This window comes from Atractosteus spatula, chromosome 3 (assembly GCF_055471065.1).
Source record: "Atractosteus spatula isolate fAtrSpa1 chromosome 3, fAtrSpa1.hap1, whole genome shotgun sequence".
NCBI classification, from domain to species: Eukaryota; Metazoa; Chordata; class Actinopteri; order Semionotiformes; family Lepisosteidae; genus Atractosteus; species Atractosteus spatula.
In genome coordinates, this window is record NC_142708.1 from 50,312,044 (window position 1) to 50,327,630 (window position 15,587).

General features: G+C 37.2%; 1 protein-coding gene across 1 annotated transcript in view; it reads right to left on the reverse strand.

Annotated features, from left to right (window-relative positions):
• The window catches only part of ankrd55 (ankyrin repeat domain 55), a 32,484-nt gene extending 17,927 nt beyond the window's left edge, over positions 1-14,557 (reverse strand). Inside the window, exons 1-5 of the mRNA XM_088911146.1 lie at positions 14,518-14,557; positions 7,607-7,729; positions 5,427-5,557; positions 4,733-4,842; positions 3,002-3,062 (exon numbers count right to left, since the gene is read on the reverse strand). Of these exons, the coding sequence (XP_088767272.1) occupies positions 3,002-3,062; positions 4,733-4,842; positions 5,427-5,557; positions 7,607-7,729; positions 14,518-14,557 (465 nt within the window). The remainder of the gene's footprint in view (positions 1-3,001; positions 3,063-4,732; positions 4,843-5,426; positions 5,558-7,606; positions 7,730-14,517) is intronic.
• Positions 14,558-15,587: the final 1,030 nt, after the last annotated feature.

A 15,587-nucleotide genomic window follows, 5' to 3' on the forward strand; every position in this document is an offset into this window, starting at 1 on the left:
ACCTACAGAGAGCCAGTACAGTAACCCTATGGATGACACTGAGCTTGAATTTAAAATAATACCGAAGAATTTAGGGGTGATATTTGATCCTCTGTTGACTTTGTACAGAATATTTTAAAAACACTTTATACTCTATAAAAAGAGTGTGTAAAATACCTTATCACCAGACACGTTTAATTTGACTGTAGCAGAAAAGCTGGTCAACACATTTGTCTTTTCTAGAATTGATTACTACAATGCCTTACTCGCTGGCGTATTTAAATCCACACTGAACAGATTCCAATTTGTTTAGAATTCAGCAGCCACAATCTTAATCTAGCTGCATGCAAGCGACCACGCTATGACTGCCTTGGAGTCCTTTCACTGACTTCCTATCCAGTTTCAAGTCAAATGTCTATCTGACTTATCTGTTGACTCCCCACCTCACAACTTTGGTTCATTTGACTAGTCTTCTATAGTCCCCCAAGCTCTTTTACAGGTGATAGGGTCTTCTATTGCTACACCCCAAAGCTCTGGAATTCTACTCCCAGAGGTATCAGAGAGTCACCTACCCTGTGCATTTAAATCTAGACTAAAACCTTTCACACAATGACATGGTATTTTCCATTTAATAAGGGGATTTTGTACTAGATGGAGCAAGACTCCACTTGCAATTGTGCAGTTTTTTCAACATATACCCACATTTCAGTGGCGGCTCTATAACGAATGTTTAAAAGTTTTAACTGAAGTTCAAATTACACTACAACAAATAACAACAACAGAGGTACAACCTGTAAAAGTGAATGGAACAAGAGTGCTTAAAGTAGGGAAAATATCCTATGCTTCCATGACCTTTAAGTTTTTAGATTTTGGTAAAAAGCTAAATAAAAACTCCACCAGGATTCCCCAAGTGCAGGTGTCAGGAACTACTGTATATTGACGTTAAGTTTGCCAAGAATGGGTGGTGCCTCCCCAATGGTTAATGCATTTCTCTCCTTGTCCTTAGACCTCCCCATTGATTAAAGATCCTTGTGTATACATTTATTAATTACCACACAGTTCAGAGGCGACGTGTGGGATTACGAGAATCATCTAAATGGGGATCGGACTGAGTGGGAGGGTCTCTAGAATAGGGTACGAATACACAACTTACTGTTATAACCTATCTATCTGCATCCAGCTGGTTGATCAATGAGCCATGAATTACAGTAGCTCTGCCCTCACCCAAGACATCAAAAAGTGCCCTTGGCAAGCAGGGACTTCAAAAGTGAAGAATTGAAAGGGACACAGGCTGCAACGTCCGACTCAGAAAGGATTTGGACACCAGGGACTGTACAGAGAGCAGTGGAGGAAGGCTCGGGCATCATCTCCCCCTACAATGTTAGACCTGGAGAAAACCCGGTAGAGCTGGAGGTCTGTCAACACTTCCTTGTGTATTTGATCCAGAGGGTTGGTGTTGATGACAAAGATGTAGGAAAAACCTAAATGGCCATTCTAGATCAGATGTAGCAACAAACAGAGTTGGTGGTCCTAAATTAAAATTAATACAATCATCCTAGTCACTGGAAACCATCAAGCAGACAATGTTGCCCTTCTGATTCCCTCTGTTTAGTTTTCATTAGGTGAAAATTTCCCAAATGGAAATCATGAGTAGATATAGAGTAGAGTATAAATAGCACATTTTCAGCTGGTTAAAGGAAGATGTTTCTGCCAGATAAAAAATAAACCAAGCAATGGGTTTGTAATTTCTGAACAGTGGGAATATCCATGTCCTCATCCATTGTAAAAATTGCATTTTTTTAAGTAAAACTTTCTATTTTATTATCTGTAAGGAAATAACCAGGATTGATGTGTCAACTCCAGCATTCTAGAAAGTGAAAATGATGGTTTTTTTTTTATTGGAAAACATCTGTTTTGTATTAACATAGCAAACAAGCAGAGGACATCTGCTGACAGTGTATCCAGGTTGCAAGTGGACATTAAGCACCAAAATGCGCAACATCAGCTGTGATGTATTTAGTAGGGATGTTTGACGACAAAATGATGTTACACATGACTTTTTATTGCCATCCTCCAAGTAAACATCAATGTACCTGAGTACAACAGATCTTTAAAAGCACTGTATGACACAATTGAGCTAAAAGGATCAAGGGGGATGATGAAACATGAGGAAAAAACGACTACTGTTAATCACTTAATCATGAGCACTCAAGCAACACTGCCCAAGTAATATCTCCTTTATTACATTGTAATTGACGATAAACCATACTGACTGCCATAGATAAAAAAAGGATTGTAATGAATCGAATGCTTGAAAATATTGAACCAATGAAAAATTCTAAATACATACTGTACTTATAAAATGGTGGTATAGTGGCATAATGATGAACATTTTTAACTCCCAGCACTGGGGCTTGGTGTTGAATTCTGGACCTGAAGTGCTATCTCTGTGGAGTTTATATGTTCTCCCTGTGTTTGTCTGGGTTCCATTCAGGTGCTCCAATTTCCTCACACAGTCCAAAGACATCTTCATAGGGCTAGTTGGCTTCTGAGAAAATCAGCCCTGGTGTAATTGTGTGCATGTTTGTGTCTGTGTGTGCCCTGTGATGGACTGGTGTCCTGTTCAGGGTGTAACCTGCCTCGTGCCCATTGGTTGCCTGGATAGGCTCCAGCAGTTTAATTAAAGCTCTTATTCAAATCAACTTACATGTGCACATATTTATACTCAAGAGTACAACAGTAGTGTCCCATTTGAGATGTGAACCCAGAAAGTGAAGGTGCTGCTTTCCAAATGAACAAATTATTTTACCGTTACTATTCATTTATGACACATAAATAAATGTACACTTAAACTGGTCTAGAGAGAAAAAAGTACTTTGGTGTAAAGATTGTCCAGGGTTCTTCGAAGCACTTGGATTGATCAAAGAAGTTAAAAATGTCACATGGCCATGTCTGAGTAACAACAAAATAAAATAGAAAACAAGCAAGCTTAATAGTTTGTTCAGATAATAAAGTTGCTTACCTCATTGTCCTGATGGTTAATTTCACACAGTGTAGACTGCTGCAACAGTACAGCCATGAGCCTGTAACAAATACAAGCAAAAAATGTATATTTTTTAATGACGGAAGTATGTGTGAATAGTGAATTTATTCCTTGAAAATGGAGCATGCTGGTGTTTCACTAAATATTAATAGGTGAGATGCAATTGGTGCTGAAGAAACATTTATGCTGTTGGTTTCCCAACACATAGATGAAACTATTGTTTTTATTTGCATGAAAAACACATTGTTGAATAATATACCATTCACCACTAACTGAAGAATAGGGTTCCACCGAACCTCCACCGAAGGTTCACTTCACTGCAGAAGACACAACTGCATAAAATTGCTGAGTCTTTCATAACATACTAGAATAGTATTTGATAAATTACTAGGATATGTATCATATTAAGTAGCCTATTATAATATACATCTTCTGTAAAAAGTAAAGACTGAGAGAAAAGTCTTTTGACTCACTCTTATTAAGCATTGCTTAACATTGCAACAGAAACAATTTACATTAATAGCAATTCTAAAAAAATGCCGAAGCCCACTACTTTCACATCTCCACTTTGAAATTCTCTTCCACCCATCAGTGAGCTCCACACTTCACTAGCTAGTCTGTCCGGTTTCCTTATAACTTGGCATGAGCGATGTTAATGGAGATATGAACTACTGTGCATTTCTAGAAGGTCACGTTCTGCAGACAAGACATCATTTTGAATGAGAAGTTGAGGAGAAATGTACCAATAGAAGTGTTAAATTCCTTTTAAAAAGTGTCTTGCACTCAGTTTTTCATTCTAAGCTTTGTATTTTTTCCAGACTCACAGGTGCACAGTTTGAAGATATCTGAACAGTTCCACTATTATGGAGAAACACTGGTAATCATGCTTCATCTTATCTTAAATTAATAGTAAGCAACAATCCTTATTTTTTCACAGTCTGTTGATAATTTGTCAAAACCAAAAGAGTTTAAAATCATATTCATGTTCTATCTACATGTAGCTGTTGCCAGTGAATAGGATTCTGAAAATAGGCTTGGCAAAAGTAATGTATTTATTTAGAAAGAGAGCGAATGCTTGTCTAATCAGCAGGATGAAAAGCAGTGGAGCAGCTGCCACGTTCCTGTTTCGAGCAAAGGTCTGTGGTCGCTATGGGGACCATGGAAGTCCTTCGAGTGAATCTAGACCTTGCTGTTACAGCAAATTATTGGCCTGACTCGCAATATCAGCAAATGTAATACCACCACACTTTTAATGTGTACAGAATTCTTGCTAGTTACTAATTGCATATGCACTCTTGCTATTTTCTTTATTTAACATCTTACATGTGTCTTGTGTGCTATATAATACTCCAGTGTTGCTAAATATGCAGGTTATCCTTATGTAACACATACAGCTCTCCATTAGGTCCCTTTTCTAGGTGTCTCAGTGCATTTGCCCTGTTACACTTCAGTAATGATGTATGGAGCAAGGATTCATTCGAACAGACAAAAATTGGTGCTGATCCTACTGTACATCCTAATAAAAAGCAATGGCCAATAAACCTGAGTAGATTTCAAAGACTTTAACATTCATATCCCTAAAGACTCTTCCATTATATTATAATTTTAGTGTACAAAATTGGAACATGACAATTTAATTGAAAAAGCTAATTCTAATGTTCTAATATCATATAATAACATATATTTTTTGTCTGATTATTCTTAGCATACCTGAGGTCTGTCTCAGCGGTTGCAGCATGTAGGGGGAGTCGTCCATTTTTGTCTGGTACATTTTGCTTGGCTCCATTTCTCAATAGGCATACACATCCTTCGAGCCATCCCTTTGAAAAGTAACAGGGAGCTCTTAAACCTAGTACTTGTGCTCATTCATTTCATATATCCATAACTGACAGCATTCTTTGATTTACAATCTTTTAGAATACTTTAGAACAGTGGTTCTTAATCCTGGTTTAAAGCGCGTTGTGTCCAACAATGTCAGAACACGGAACCTTATGCACTCTCGTCTAAAGTTGTTATTCAAACATTTGCTCCCTTATTTCTGACTAGACAGCTCTTCACAGGTGATCAACTGAAAAACAGACATACTGTAGGTGGGAATGATAATGTATCAGACAATTCTCAGAGTACAGAAGACACAGGTGTTACAGTATGACTAGAATTCAGAACCACTGTAATGAGGTACCGTATTTTGTAACTAGGGTATTTTTGATACCAGGTCCACAAAAAAAGCATCTAGCATATCAGTTATGGGCTCTTGTTAGCACTTGGGTTTCAGCATCCAACTAAAATAAAACCAGCAGACAAAGGAGCACTTGGGACTGAGAACCACTGCTTTAGTACTTTTAGTTTTATGTACAGTATTGGCAATATTGAATGTAGCCTTCATTTTAAGTATTTGGAGTACCAGATATGTTGCCAGAGAGAGAGAAGTCCTTCCACAGGCATCTTGAGTATTAATGGAGGCACCCATTTTTAACAGTAGTTTCACAGTGTCCACCTGCCGTCCAGAAACAGCATGCATCAGAGGTGTTGACCCTGTTGAAAAAGCAGTATATAAATAAACTGATTTAAGGGATCCATCCGTTTGCCTTTCATTTCACATGTTGACTGTGACATGCTGGCTGTGGTTGATCGGGACACTTTCCCGGGACATACTTACTAGCGGCGAAGTGCCGGATTACATATTCGAAACACCATGGCTGGCGGTCAGGATGTGAATCAATTCGCTGATCAGAAGATTATTAGTCCCACCGTGCGTAATTAAATCAGCACTTACAGTACCTTGTTCCAGCAGGATATTTAAACCAGCTATGACAGTACCTCCCTGCTTAGGCTTAGAGCTTTATTTATAAGGCTCGACGTTTCTTTCGTGCTACTTTGTTTCCTAACTTGACTTACTGAAGAAAGATACAAGATGTTAACTTTAAGTCCTTTCTGCATGAAGATTAGACTTCTAAGCAACAGGAGTTTATGGCAGGAAAGGGGGTTAACTGATAAGGATTCCAGATGCCAGCTAGGAAAACCCCTGGGGACTTAATCCTTGACCATTTGGCCATAAGGCTGTAAACTGGCGAAACACGTGACCTCCCCCCTTTACCATAATAACGAGTGACATCAGAAGCAACAGGAAAACCCTATATAAACTGGAAGTTTGTACCGGCACTTTGAACAATACTTCAGTTTTGTTGTTTCTTGCAGGAAACAAGACTTCGGTTCTATTGTTCCTTGCATGCAATAAACTCATCTGTTTAACTTCATCTCGGGATCCAGAACCTTATTCTTTCTGTTACAACATTACTGACTGTTCTTATGACTGCCAGACCACCCCTTGTGCTTTCTAGCTGCTCCTCGTCCTGAATCACCTTGACCCTTGAATTCTGTCCTGTGCTACTGAATCTTTACTTGGTGTCTGATTACACCTTTTGTATTTCCCCTGTGCTTTCGTTGATTTCCCCCGTTTGAACCCTTTTCTGTTTGACCATGGATTGGACTGTGCTCTCTGGCCCCGTACTATTTTGCCCATTTGTTCTCAAGAGTCTATTCGCCTCTTGCCTGTAACCAGCTGCTCGCTTGTCTGTCTGCCTGCATTAGGATTCATCATCAGCCTAGACTGCTCACACTTCAAGGTTGGTACAAGAAAATCCATTCTCCTTGGCCCTGAAGTAGACTGTCAATCCTTAACCACACTAATGTAAGCATCTTACTTAACAATGAATGAAAAAATAAAAATGGTCATGGCCATGGTCATAAATACAAGTGTTTTTTCTTCACTTAGTGGGCAATTTCACCAATTCTAATTCCATGGTCAGGGGAAGATAGGGTAACTCCAACTTTGTCTATTAAAATCATGTACTTTTTTTCATATGTTTATTTTCCATCTTTTAAATAATGTATCTCAATGTAACCCTCTAAAAGAAATTTTCTTCAAGTTATAACTTGGAATTGATCAAGTTTGCTGATATGATTGTGTTTTCCCTTGACTCATCTCATTGTAAGTGTACAATGTAAATATGAGAATTTATACTGCAGTTCCATCTTGCGTCATTCTCTGAATCAGTCAAGTGCTGTAAGCCACACTACCTTATATCTTCCAATTTCTTTCCAAAAATCATGTGATGTTCTGCCGATTATTTCTTAGCTAAGAATTCATTATTTTAATTATTTGAACTACAGTATATTTTGAAAATAGTTCTTTAGTATTTTATTATTTTACTTCTTGACAGGCAAAATGCACAAATATAACTACTGCCACCACACAATCACAGACAAATACTTTTCGAAAAAAATTATGTACAGTACAGTTTGAGAGCAGTACATCAACAGCAATTATCAGATGAAATAAAAATGAGTCTGGCTGTCAAACAGCTGTTAACATTTCCTCAAGGATGCTGCATCCACAGAGGGAAGACGTTTACGGGCAAGGTATAACAATCTTGTTGCTCCTGGAAGAAGTGAGGACAGTCTCAACAGGCATTTCACTTTGAGTTTGGAAGTTAAAGGTTGACTATTTCCAGGTCTTTTTTTGTCTTATTTTAATCTACAGGTCTTGCTTTTACAGTGTATCAGACTCAATAAACGCCTTACCTTCACTATCACAGCATTCCAAGATGGAGGGATCCTCACGAATTATGGCCGTTAAGGTGTTGACATCTCCATTAGCAGCTGCCTGATACACAACATTCAGGTCAACTTCCTCAGCTGAATCTCCTGGTTCACATAGAGACACAAATTAGTTCAAAACCCTAATACCTTAAACCTAATAACCACATCCAAACTTCTGCCAAAAGATGAAATAAACTATAATGACCTGTGCATTTTCCTTTTTGTGACTGTTTGTTCTTTCTCTTAGTATTTTACTATAAATTACCTCCTTAAAATGCAGGCAGTAAACTAAAAAAACTATGAAGGACCATGACTTTAGAAATGCAGTATGAAAATATACAGTATCATTTTTAAACATACATACTGAATGCAAATCTCAAAATTATTGTCAAGATCTTCATTCCTGTTTTGTCTTGATTTTTTATAAAGCATATTATGCTTACATTGGATTTAAAACATCTCACAATTGTCAACAGCAGTTAGAAATAATTGGCAATCAGACATAATTAATGCATGTAATTTGCATTAAGAGTGATAAAATAATATTGCCTCCCAAAGCACAACATAAAAAGAATAATTAAAGATGACTGGATCCCTGATCTGTTATCAGAAAAGAAGAGAAACAAAAATGAACAAATTAAATTTTAAAGCCAACACCCGAAGGTTACAGTACGTGTTTGAGAGACAGGAGAAAAATCAGTTTATTGACATTATTATTTCGATTATTATTTTAGCTATTGTAACTGAAAGCATTTGGACAATAAACGGGAAATAACTGATTTATCAAGGGAATATTTCACTCAGGAATTTTCAAAGGCAGAAATAGGTAATCCCCCCTAGGCTAAGGAATAACAAACATTAAACAATTCTAGTATAAAAAACAGAAGTCTGTAACACTAAAGGCAGAAGTGTTACAGGGAGAAGAAGCACTAAAACAAATGGACGCATAACCCAACAAGAGATACAGTATTATTCATAGACTGTTAGTAACAGAATTTCAGCAGTAACTCAAGACATTGGTCAATTTGACTGGAACATTGCTAATGGAGAATAAAAAAGGTATCAGTTAGGATGACCCCTAAATTCGGGAATTACTTTTGTTTTGTGCAAACTAGCAATTATAGGTGACTCTTTTTCACCTACCACAGGTAGGCAGAATCAAGAACAAAACATGATGCAGAGAAAACAAGGGGAAACTACTGGGAGATAAATGTACATAAAAGGGGTTATGGGAGTCTGGAACAAACTACCCAGATATATTGAATCTGATACATATACATGTCTTTCAAGACATTGCTGGGTAAGATAATTAGATCAATTAGATACTGGAATAAAGATGTGCTGGATGAGTTAAATGGCCTCCCCTCATTTGTAATTGTTCTTACATTGTTATTAATGAGAGACAGTCATTTTGAAAGCATTATTCCCACCTAATAACCTGATCTTTTCAGATCCCAGAAGCTAAGCTAGGATGTCACTCCTGGGGAGGGAAACCTTTGAGGTTGCAGGTGTAAGTCGTATTGGTGGACCAGTAGGTGGCACTCTTACCCCCACACCACAATTTAAAACAAACCGATGCCAAAAGGGTTTGGTGACTGGCGGCCTCTTTTAAGGTCATTAAATATACAGTAGTAGCATTTTTACAGAACAAGGGTGTAAACTCTGGTGTTTAAACTAAATTCAAGTTTGGACTTGGAAAATGTATCCTCATCTTAATTTTCCTCTTAATTCCAGCACTGAAATAATAATTTCTCACTTCTCCACCCAGTCTGCTGTGTAGGGGGATGCTGGTACACGTCATCACTGCCACTCTCCACTCAGGAGGGTGCTGCAATGTATTGTATACACCCCTCCCATATATGAAGCATTCTGGACGCTTTGGGATGAAAAGTGCTGTACAAATGCAATCAACTGTAATTATGAATGATTTAGTATTGTACTCGATTAGATGGAACAGGTGCTACTAAGAGATTATTTCTGAAGCCTGCAGAGTAAAAGCATTTGATATGTGAACGAAAACAGTCATTCTGAACATATCTGAACATCTGACTTGGCTAAAGTCATTTGGCTATATCACTGTAAATTTAAAATCAGTGACCATTACCAGAAAATAAATAGGAAAAGAAAGAGCTTATTATAGTGAAGGATGGGAGAAAGCTTAGAAACTTTGATTGACTTAGGAATAATCTTCAAGACATTTGAAATAACATTGCAATATCACCCGTAACACAGAGATGAGCAGCAAAAATACATTTTTCAGACCTTTTCAGTTTGCACAATACATTTGCAAATGTCCAGTCATTTTTTTCCCAAATAATACACTATATCTACATCCTCTTGGGTAGCATGACAATATTACTGTCTGAAAATTATGAAAATGGTTTTGTTTCTTTTCCTAAAATTTTATTTGACATGTTGAAGTGGTTAGAAAATGGACGGACGGATAATGCAATGCATTTGGAATTCGACGTTAATGCTGGACTTCCAGTATTTACTGAGACATACAATTATGACTCCAGCCTCTGTCGATAAACATGATGGATCAACATCATGAAGAACAAAGTTCTGACAATCTACTAACTGGAAACAGATACTGATGGGCAGAATAAGAGGTACAGTTCCATGTGCAGTTGCACAATAAACTACAGAGGAGCACGGTGGCTAAGGCATGCACAGAACTCTGCATAAGAACCTGTTCTAAGTAACAGTATCTATCTAGGTGTCTCATATCTCTGTGTTTAAAGGCTCATTGTGGCTCAGGTGGCTGAAACAGGATTGCATTTTCTCACAGTGTAGGAGGTTGTCATAAGGACATGTGACAGGTTACAGATAAGATGCCATTTGCTAGTAGCTGAGTAATACGAGGATCTCATCTGCCCATGTCTTGACTAAATCCAGGGTATCACCCTCAACCTGCAACAGCATGGCTGTGTAGCTTGTTCCTGACTCCTGCAACCCTCTGTGTAAAGAAGTGTTTTCTGTTCTTAGTCTTAAATTTACTTCCATTTGTGCTTTCTACACATTGGAATCCTGAAGGAGTCATCTTGCTTCATTTTGTACTGTAAGTACTTTGAGAGACGTCTTACTGTACAACAAAATTAAGTGCCCTCACTTGATTTTTCTGTTGCAGTCTAAAAATATTATTGTTCCTTTCCACTTTGTTTAGACTGATTCCAAAGAAGCATTTTTTAGGAAATTACCTATACAATGCTGATCTTCCTGTTCCTCAGTTCGCACTCTTGGAATTCAGTAACTGGAGAAAATCTGCACATAACCTGCAGATGTTAAAGTAATAGAGTAACCAGGAATGAATGGCTTCCTATCATACAGTATATAACCAAAAGTGTATTGAAATTCAGGGGGTAAATCAGTTGGACATGCTCAAAATTGAATTAAAATGTCTGTAGAAGTGTAAGATGACTAAAATCTTGTTTTATTCGTAACAAAAGTTAGAGAAATGTAAAGGGAGAACTGCAGAAAAAAAGCTGACTTTGTTTCAGAAATCATTATCACCGTCAGGCTAAGATGGGCTCATATCTTTTCACTTGTAAAATAAGATACACATACTGTACAGTACATAGACACCATGCAGGTTATGACAATGAACCCCAGAACTACATTATTAAAATGTTGTGCCATTTTGTGGCATTGAAACATTGTTACTGAATTTGGATAGGAAATAACATTTGAATTAATCATAAGTTACTGAATTTAAAATAATGTATTTACACATACCCAGTTGAAATTTGCTAGTTATTAATTGATTCATTTTTGCTGCAGTGGCCCTCCAGTTCAAGGGCAGGGATGAGAAACACAGATTGTTTCCTACAGATCAGTGCAGCCAGCTGGCACCCCTCATGCTGTGAACCTCAAAGTCCACGGAAGACTTTGCACTGATGTGATTAACTGTGCAATTCTCTCTCACAGCAAACTTACAGGTCTAACTTCTGGCCAGGCAGGAGGGGCTACTGTGACACCCAAACTGGGGACAGTTTATCCAGCTCAACCAGCGGAACAGAATGGAAACAGACAACAGCAGTGGTCTCAAACTAGGTTCCTGGAGGGCCTAGTGTCTTCTGTTTTTTCTTTCATCCAAGCACCCGCCAACACAGTTGCTCTTATTATTTCAGTAATTTTCATCTTTTACCAGTGTCTGATGTTTTTTTGCTGGTTACTATACAGCACCTTTAATGAAGAAAATGGTTTGAGTAATTAACTATAAAAGACCTTAAGAAAATATCTAAATATATTCAAGAAAATAATTAGGTTATTACACAAGTTGGAACAAAAAAGAGAAAACACTAGACCTTCCACAAACTGAGCTTGAAACCTCTGCACAAAGGAATACTTGTAAAAGACAACAGAACATGCTAAGTGATAAACTATGCATTGTCTGTAAATTTCAGCATTTCACGTGTAACCTCTCATTCTGCTCTTGCTGAGGGTGACAAATATTTTTAAACAGCAGAACCTTTTCATGATGCACATGAGGTACTATCGACTCATCCCTTTCATGTGGATACATAACATAATAAAAATGCAATATCTAACATAAAGGAAAAAGATGAGAAAATTCCCTCTTCTTAGAAAAAATATCCTGACGTGATATCTCATACCATTTCTCACTTGTGCAAATGCTCTTTGCAATTCAGCTATTTTAGAGAAATATACTTTATCATGATTCCGATACCAAAGTTGCTACAACCTTGAAACATTACAACAAATAATCTATTGTGTAATGAAATTCTTGGTCGTTAAATGCTAATATACTGTATATGTTTTATAACAATAATAGCATACAGATTGTGTTCATAGAGTTCCTTGGTTTCGATCCATCCAGTGTTAGAAAGCTGTTTATTCCAAGTAAGGGTAGTGACAACCTGGTGCCTATTGCAGAGCTACAGTATAGGGCAGTAGGCAGGACAACACCCTGAATTGAATGCATACACACAATTTGCAGACACCAATTAACCTACTGTATACAGCATGTCTTCTGAACTAACCAGAGTACCTGGACAAAGCCCATACAGATACAGAAAGAGCCTCGTCAAACAGGAAGTACCCCAGTGTAGAAAGAAATCCAGGCCCCAAGAGCTATGAGGCAGCAGAACTAATTTAAACATCATGTATTCTGTATTTCTGTTTTTATTTCTTAAGAACATAAGAATGGGTAATTCTACCAATCTCACTTTTTTTTTCAGCTGTTGATTGGTCCAAAAACCTCATCTAGCTGTTTCTTGATGAACTCCAGGCTTCAATAGCATGTGTTGTTCCATACTTCCACAACTCTTGGTGTAAACAAACATATTTTGTTTTCAGTTTTAAATTTTAAAAATTGTACAATTTCCATATAGTTTCCATAGGATTGACTATGTCAGTGCCTTTGAGGATTTTGAATACTCGAATCAGGTCCTTTAGTAATTTTCTCTGCTCAAGACCAAAAGGGTTTTCTTATTTTCTATTGTAAATAGGCATTTCTTAGTGCAGTTTTAGCACAGCCTTTTAGCTATAATAAAATTACTTGTAACTATGTATCCCAACATTCTGTTTTTCTTTATTGCTTCCTCACCTTGCCTGGGGTAATAAAATGATGTGTCAGCATAAACACCTACTGTAATTTTTTAAAGTTTTTGCTACCTGCATGTAAAACTCAACAGATGCCACCATAACTAAAAAATGTATTCTACCAAGTTTTTTCCCAATTCTATATTTGGATTTAAGTTTTTGTTTTTGTTTTCCCAAATTGTTTTGAATTTCTTTTGCCGTTTCTACTGGGTTTTCTACTCCTTTAAGCTAATTTTGAAATCATCTGGAAACCTGACTAATTTGCGAGCATTTCCAGAATCAAAGACACCATTGATATAAATTGGGATTAGCTGTAGTTCTAATACAGAACCATGGAGCATGCCACTAATTATATCATCAGTCTGAGCAGATGTCCCTAATCTGTGCTCTATTTCTTGTCCACTAACCAATTCGTAAGACAAATACATGTATTACCTCGAATACCTATTGCCTGCAATTTCAGAATTAATCTTTTGTGAGAAACGTTTTGACCAAAAGCCATTTTAAAATCCAACACATCATAGGTTCTGTTTGTATATATGTTTCTCCTGTTGCTTGTTCAAAGAACTTAATGCTAGTTAAAAAAGACCATTTTTAAATTTGTGTCAAATCTTTCTGACTGCCAAACAGGTGATCTGCTAATTAAGTTTGAATAATTGTTTCCACCACCTGCATGTAATAGCAGTCAGACTTTGTGATCTATAAATGTTTGGTTCAGGTTTGCCATTCTTTTTATAGATAAGTGTATTACATTACACTATGAATCTTGAGTAAGTGCTGAAAGAGTTTCCTTAATGGTCTCATTTAAGTGCTTCTTGGTTGTTAATAAATAATTATTTTAATTGAGTTCACTAAAATCGTTTCTGTTCTATGGCCTTCATTGATTTATGTTTTTCACAATTGTAAATTTAAACCCTTTGTCATACAGAACCAGTTGTGTGTTGCAGAGAACAGCAGATCTTCAGTAGTCTTGCCTTTTTAGGTGAATGCTAACTCAGTATTCGTAGACTGTACTGCTTTGACTGTGCCCTGCAAAAGTCTCCAGACCCTTCCTATGTGAAATTCCAAAACAATGCAAACACATTGCTTAAATTAATTTTATTAATAGAAATTAATAGAAACTGCCAGTCCATGTAAAGAGTTAATGACAGCCGTGTGTCCCAACCTCATTTCAGACCTCATTTCAAATCTATCAGCAAATCTTATAGAAGTACAAATTATTGTATATTCCAGAGGAAAGGGCAGGCATTCAGAACAAAATCATTTGAAATTCAGCACTTTGTACACTTGTCATTTTGACTGTAACATTTACACACACAGCTGCTTACCTTTATGCTGATCAAATACAGAAGAGGAGCTGAACTCCATGGTTGACTATTGCATTATTCGCAACCCCAACCTGCAAACACCTTCCTTAAGGCAGAACAATAATCCAGTCTTGCCTCAGTCAGCATTACTTGTGCCTTCCAGATGTAGACACAGTTTATTGATGTGCAAGCTTTTTGAGCTCTTCATAAGATTGAAATAATTTCAAAATGCCTCAGAGCCTGTGGTTGTCAAGGAGAAGGAGAGGGGGGTGAGAAAAAAAGAACCCATCCAGCTAGCTTTATTTGGAATTGATCATCTTGACAAAAGCAAACAAGAAAAAAACAGTCTCTCCTTAATTTTGAAGATCGGGGGTCAGAAAAAATAATAATTTTCCTGATGAAGAAAAGATCCAATCCAAGAGGCAGTGCAGGGTAGCAGTGAGGCAGCAGGATTGCTTGTCTGAGGAAAAGCAGGCTATGAATGGGGATTCATGCCCTGCACTGAGCATGTGCAATTCTACAATGCAGCTTGGTAGCTGGTGTTTTCATTGTATGGTGAAAATGAGCAGAGTCATGTGCATTAGTATGCACCTTAACCACTTAGCCTCTGTAGAGTCTATTTTAGGGCTACTGTCCATGTTACAGTCAATGATATTAATCAACTTCCACTCCACTAAGCGTGACAGACGTTGAAACACAGGGCAAGCATCACCAAGGAAAGTAATCAAGCAAAGCATCAGCTAGGAAAGTAATGCAGAGACAAAGAAGCACTGATTTTATCTCTGGGATGATGTTAAAAACCTACATATATAAAACCTCAGAAAAATAATTTAACTGTTTTTCTTAACAAATTGAAGGTCTTTAATGTTCTCCTTTTCTGTAATTATGTAATTAAATTAGTAATTAAATTATGTGATTAAAGCTGATTCTGCCTAGCACCACCCTATAGGTTTTCTGTGGTTATTTTGCAGAAATAGCTCATGTATGTGGAAGATAAACTGGAGAATTATAATCCAAGAATTTGTTTCACAAACAGTGGCACATAAACACTTTTGGCTCCTTCAGCACATCAAGGATTTAGTATACAATCT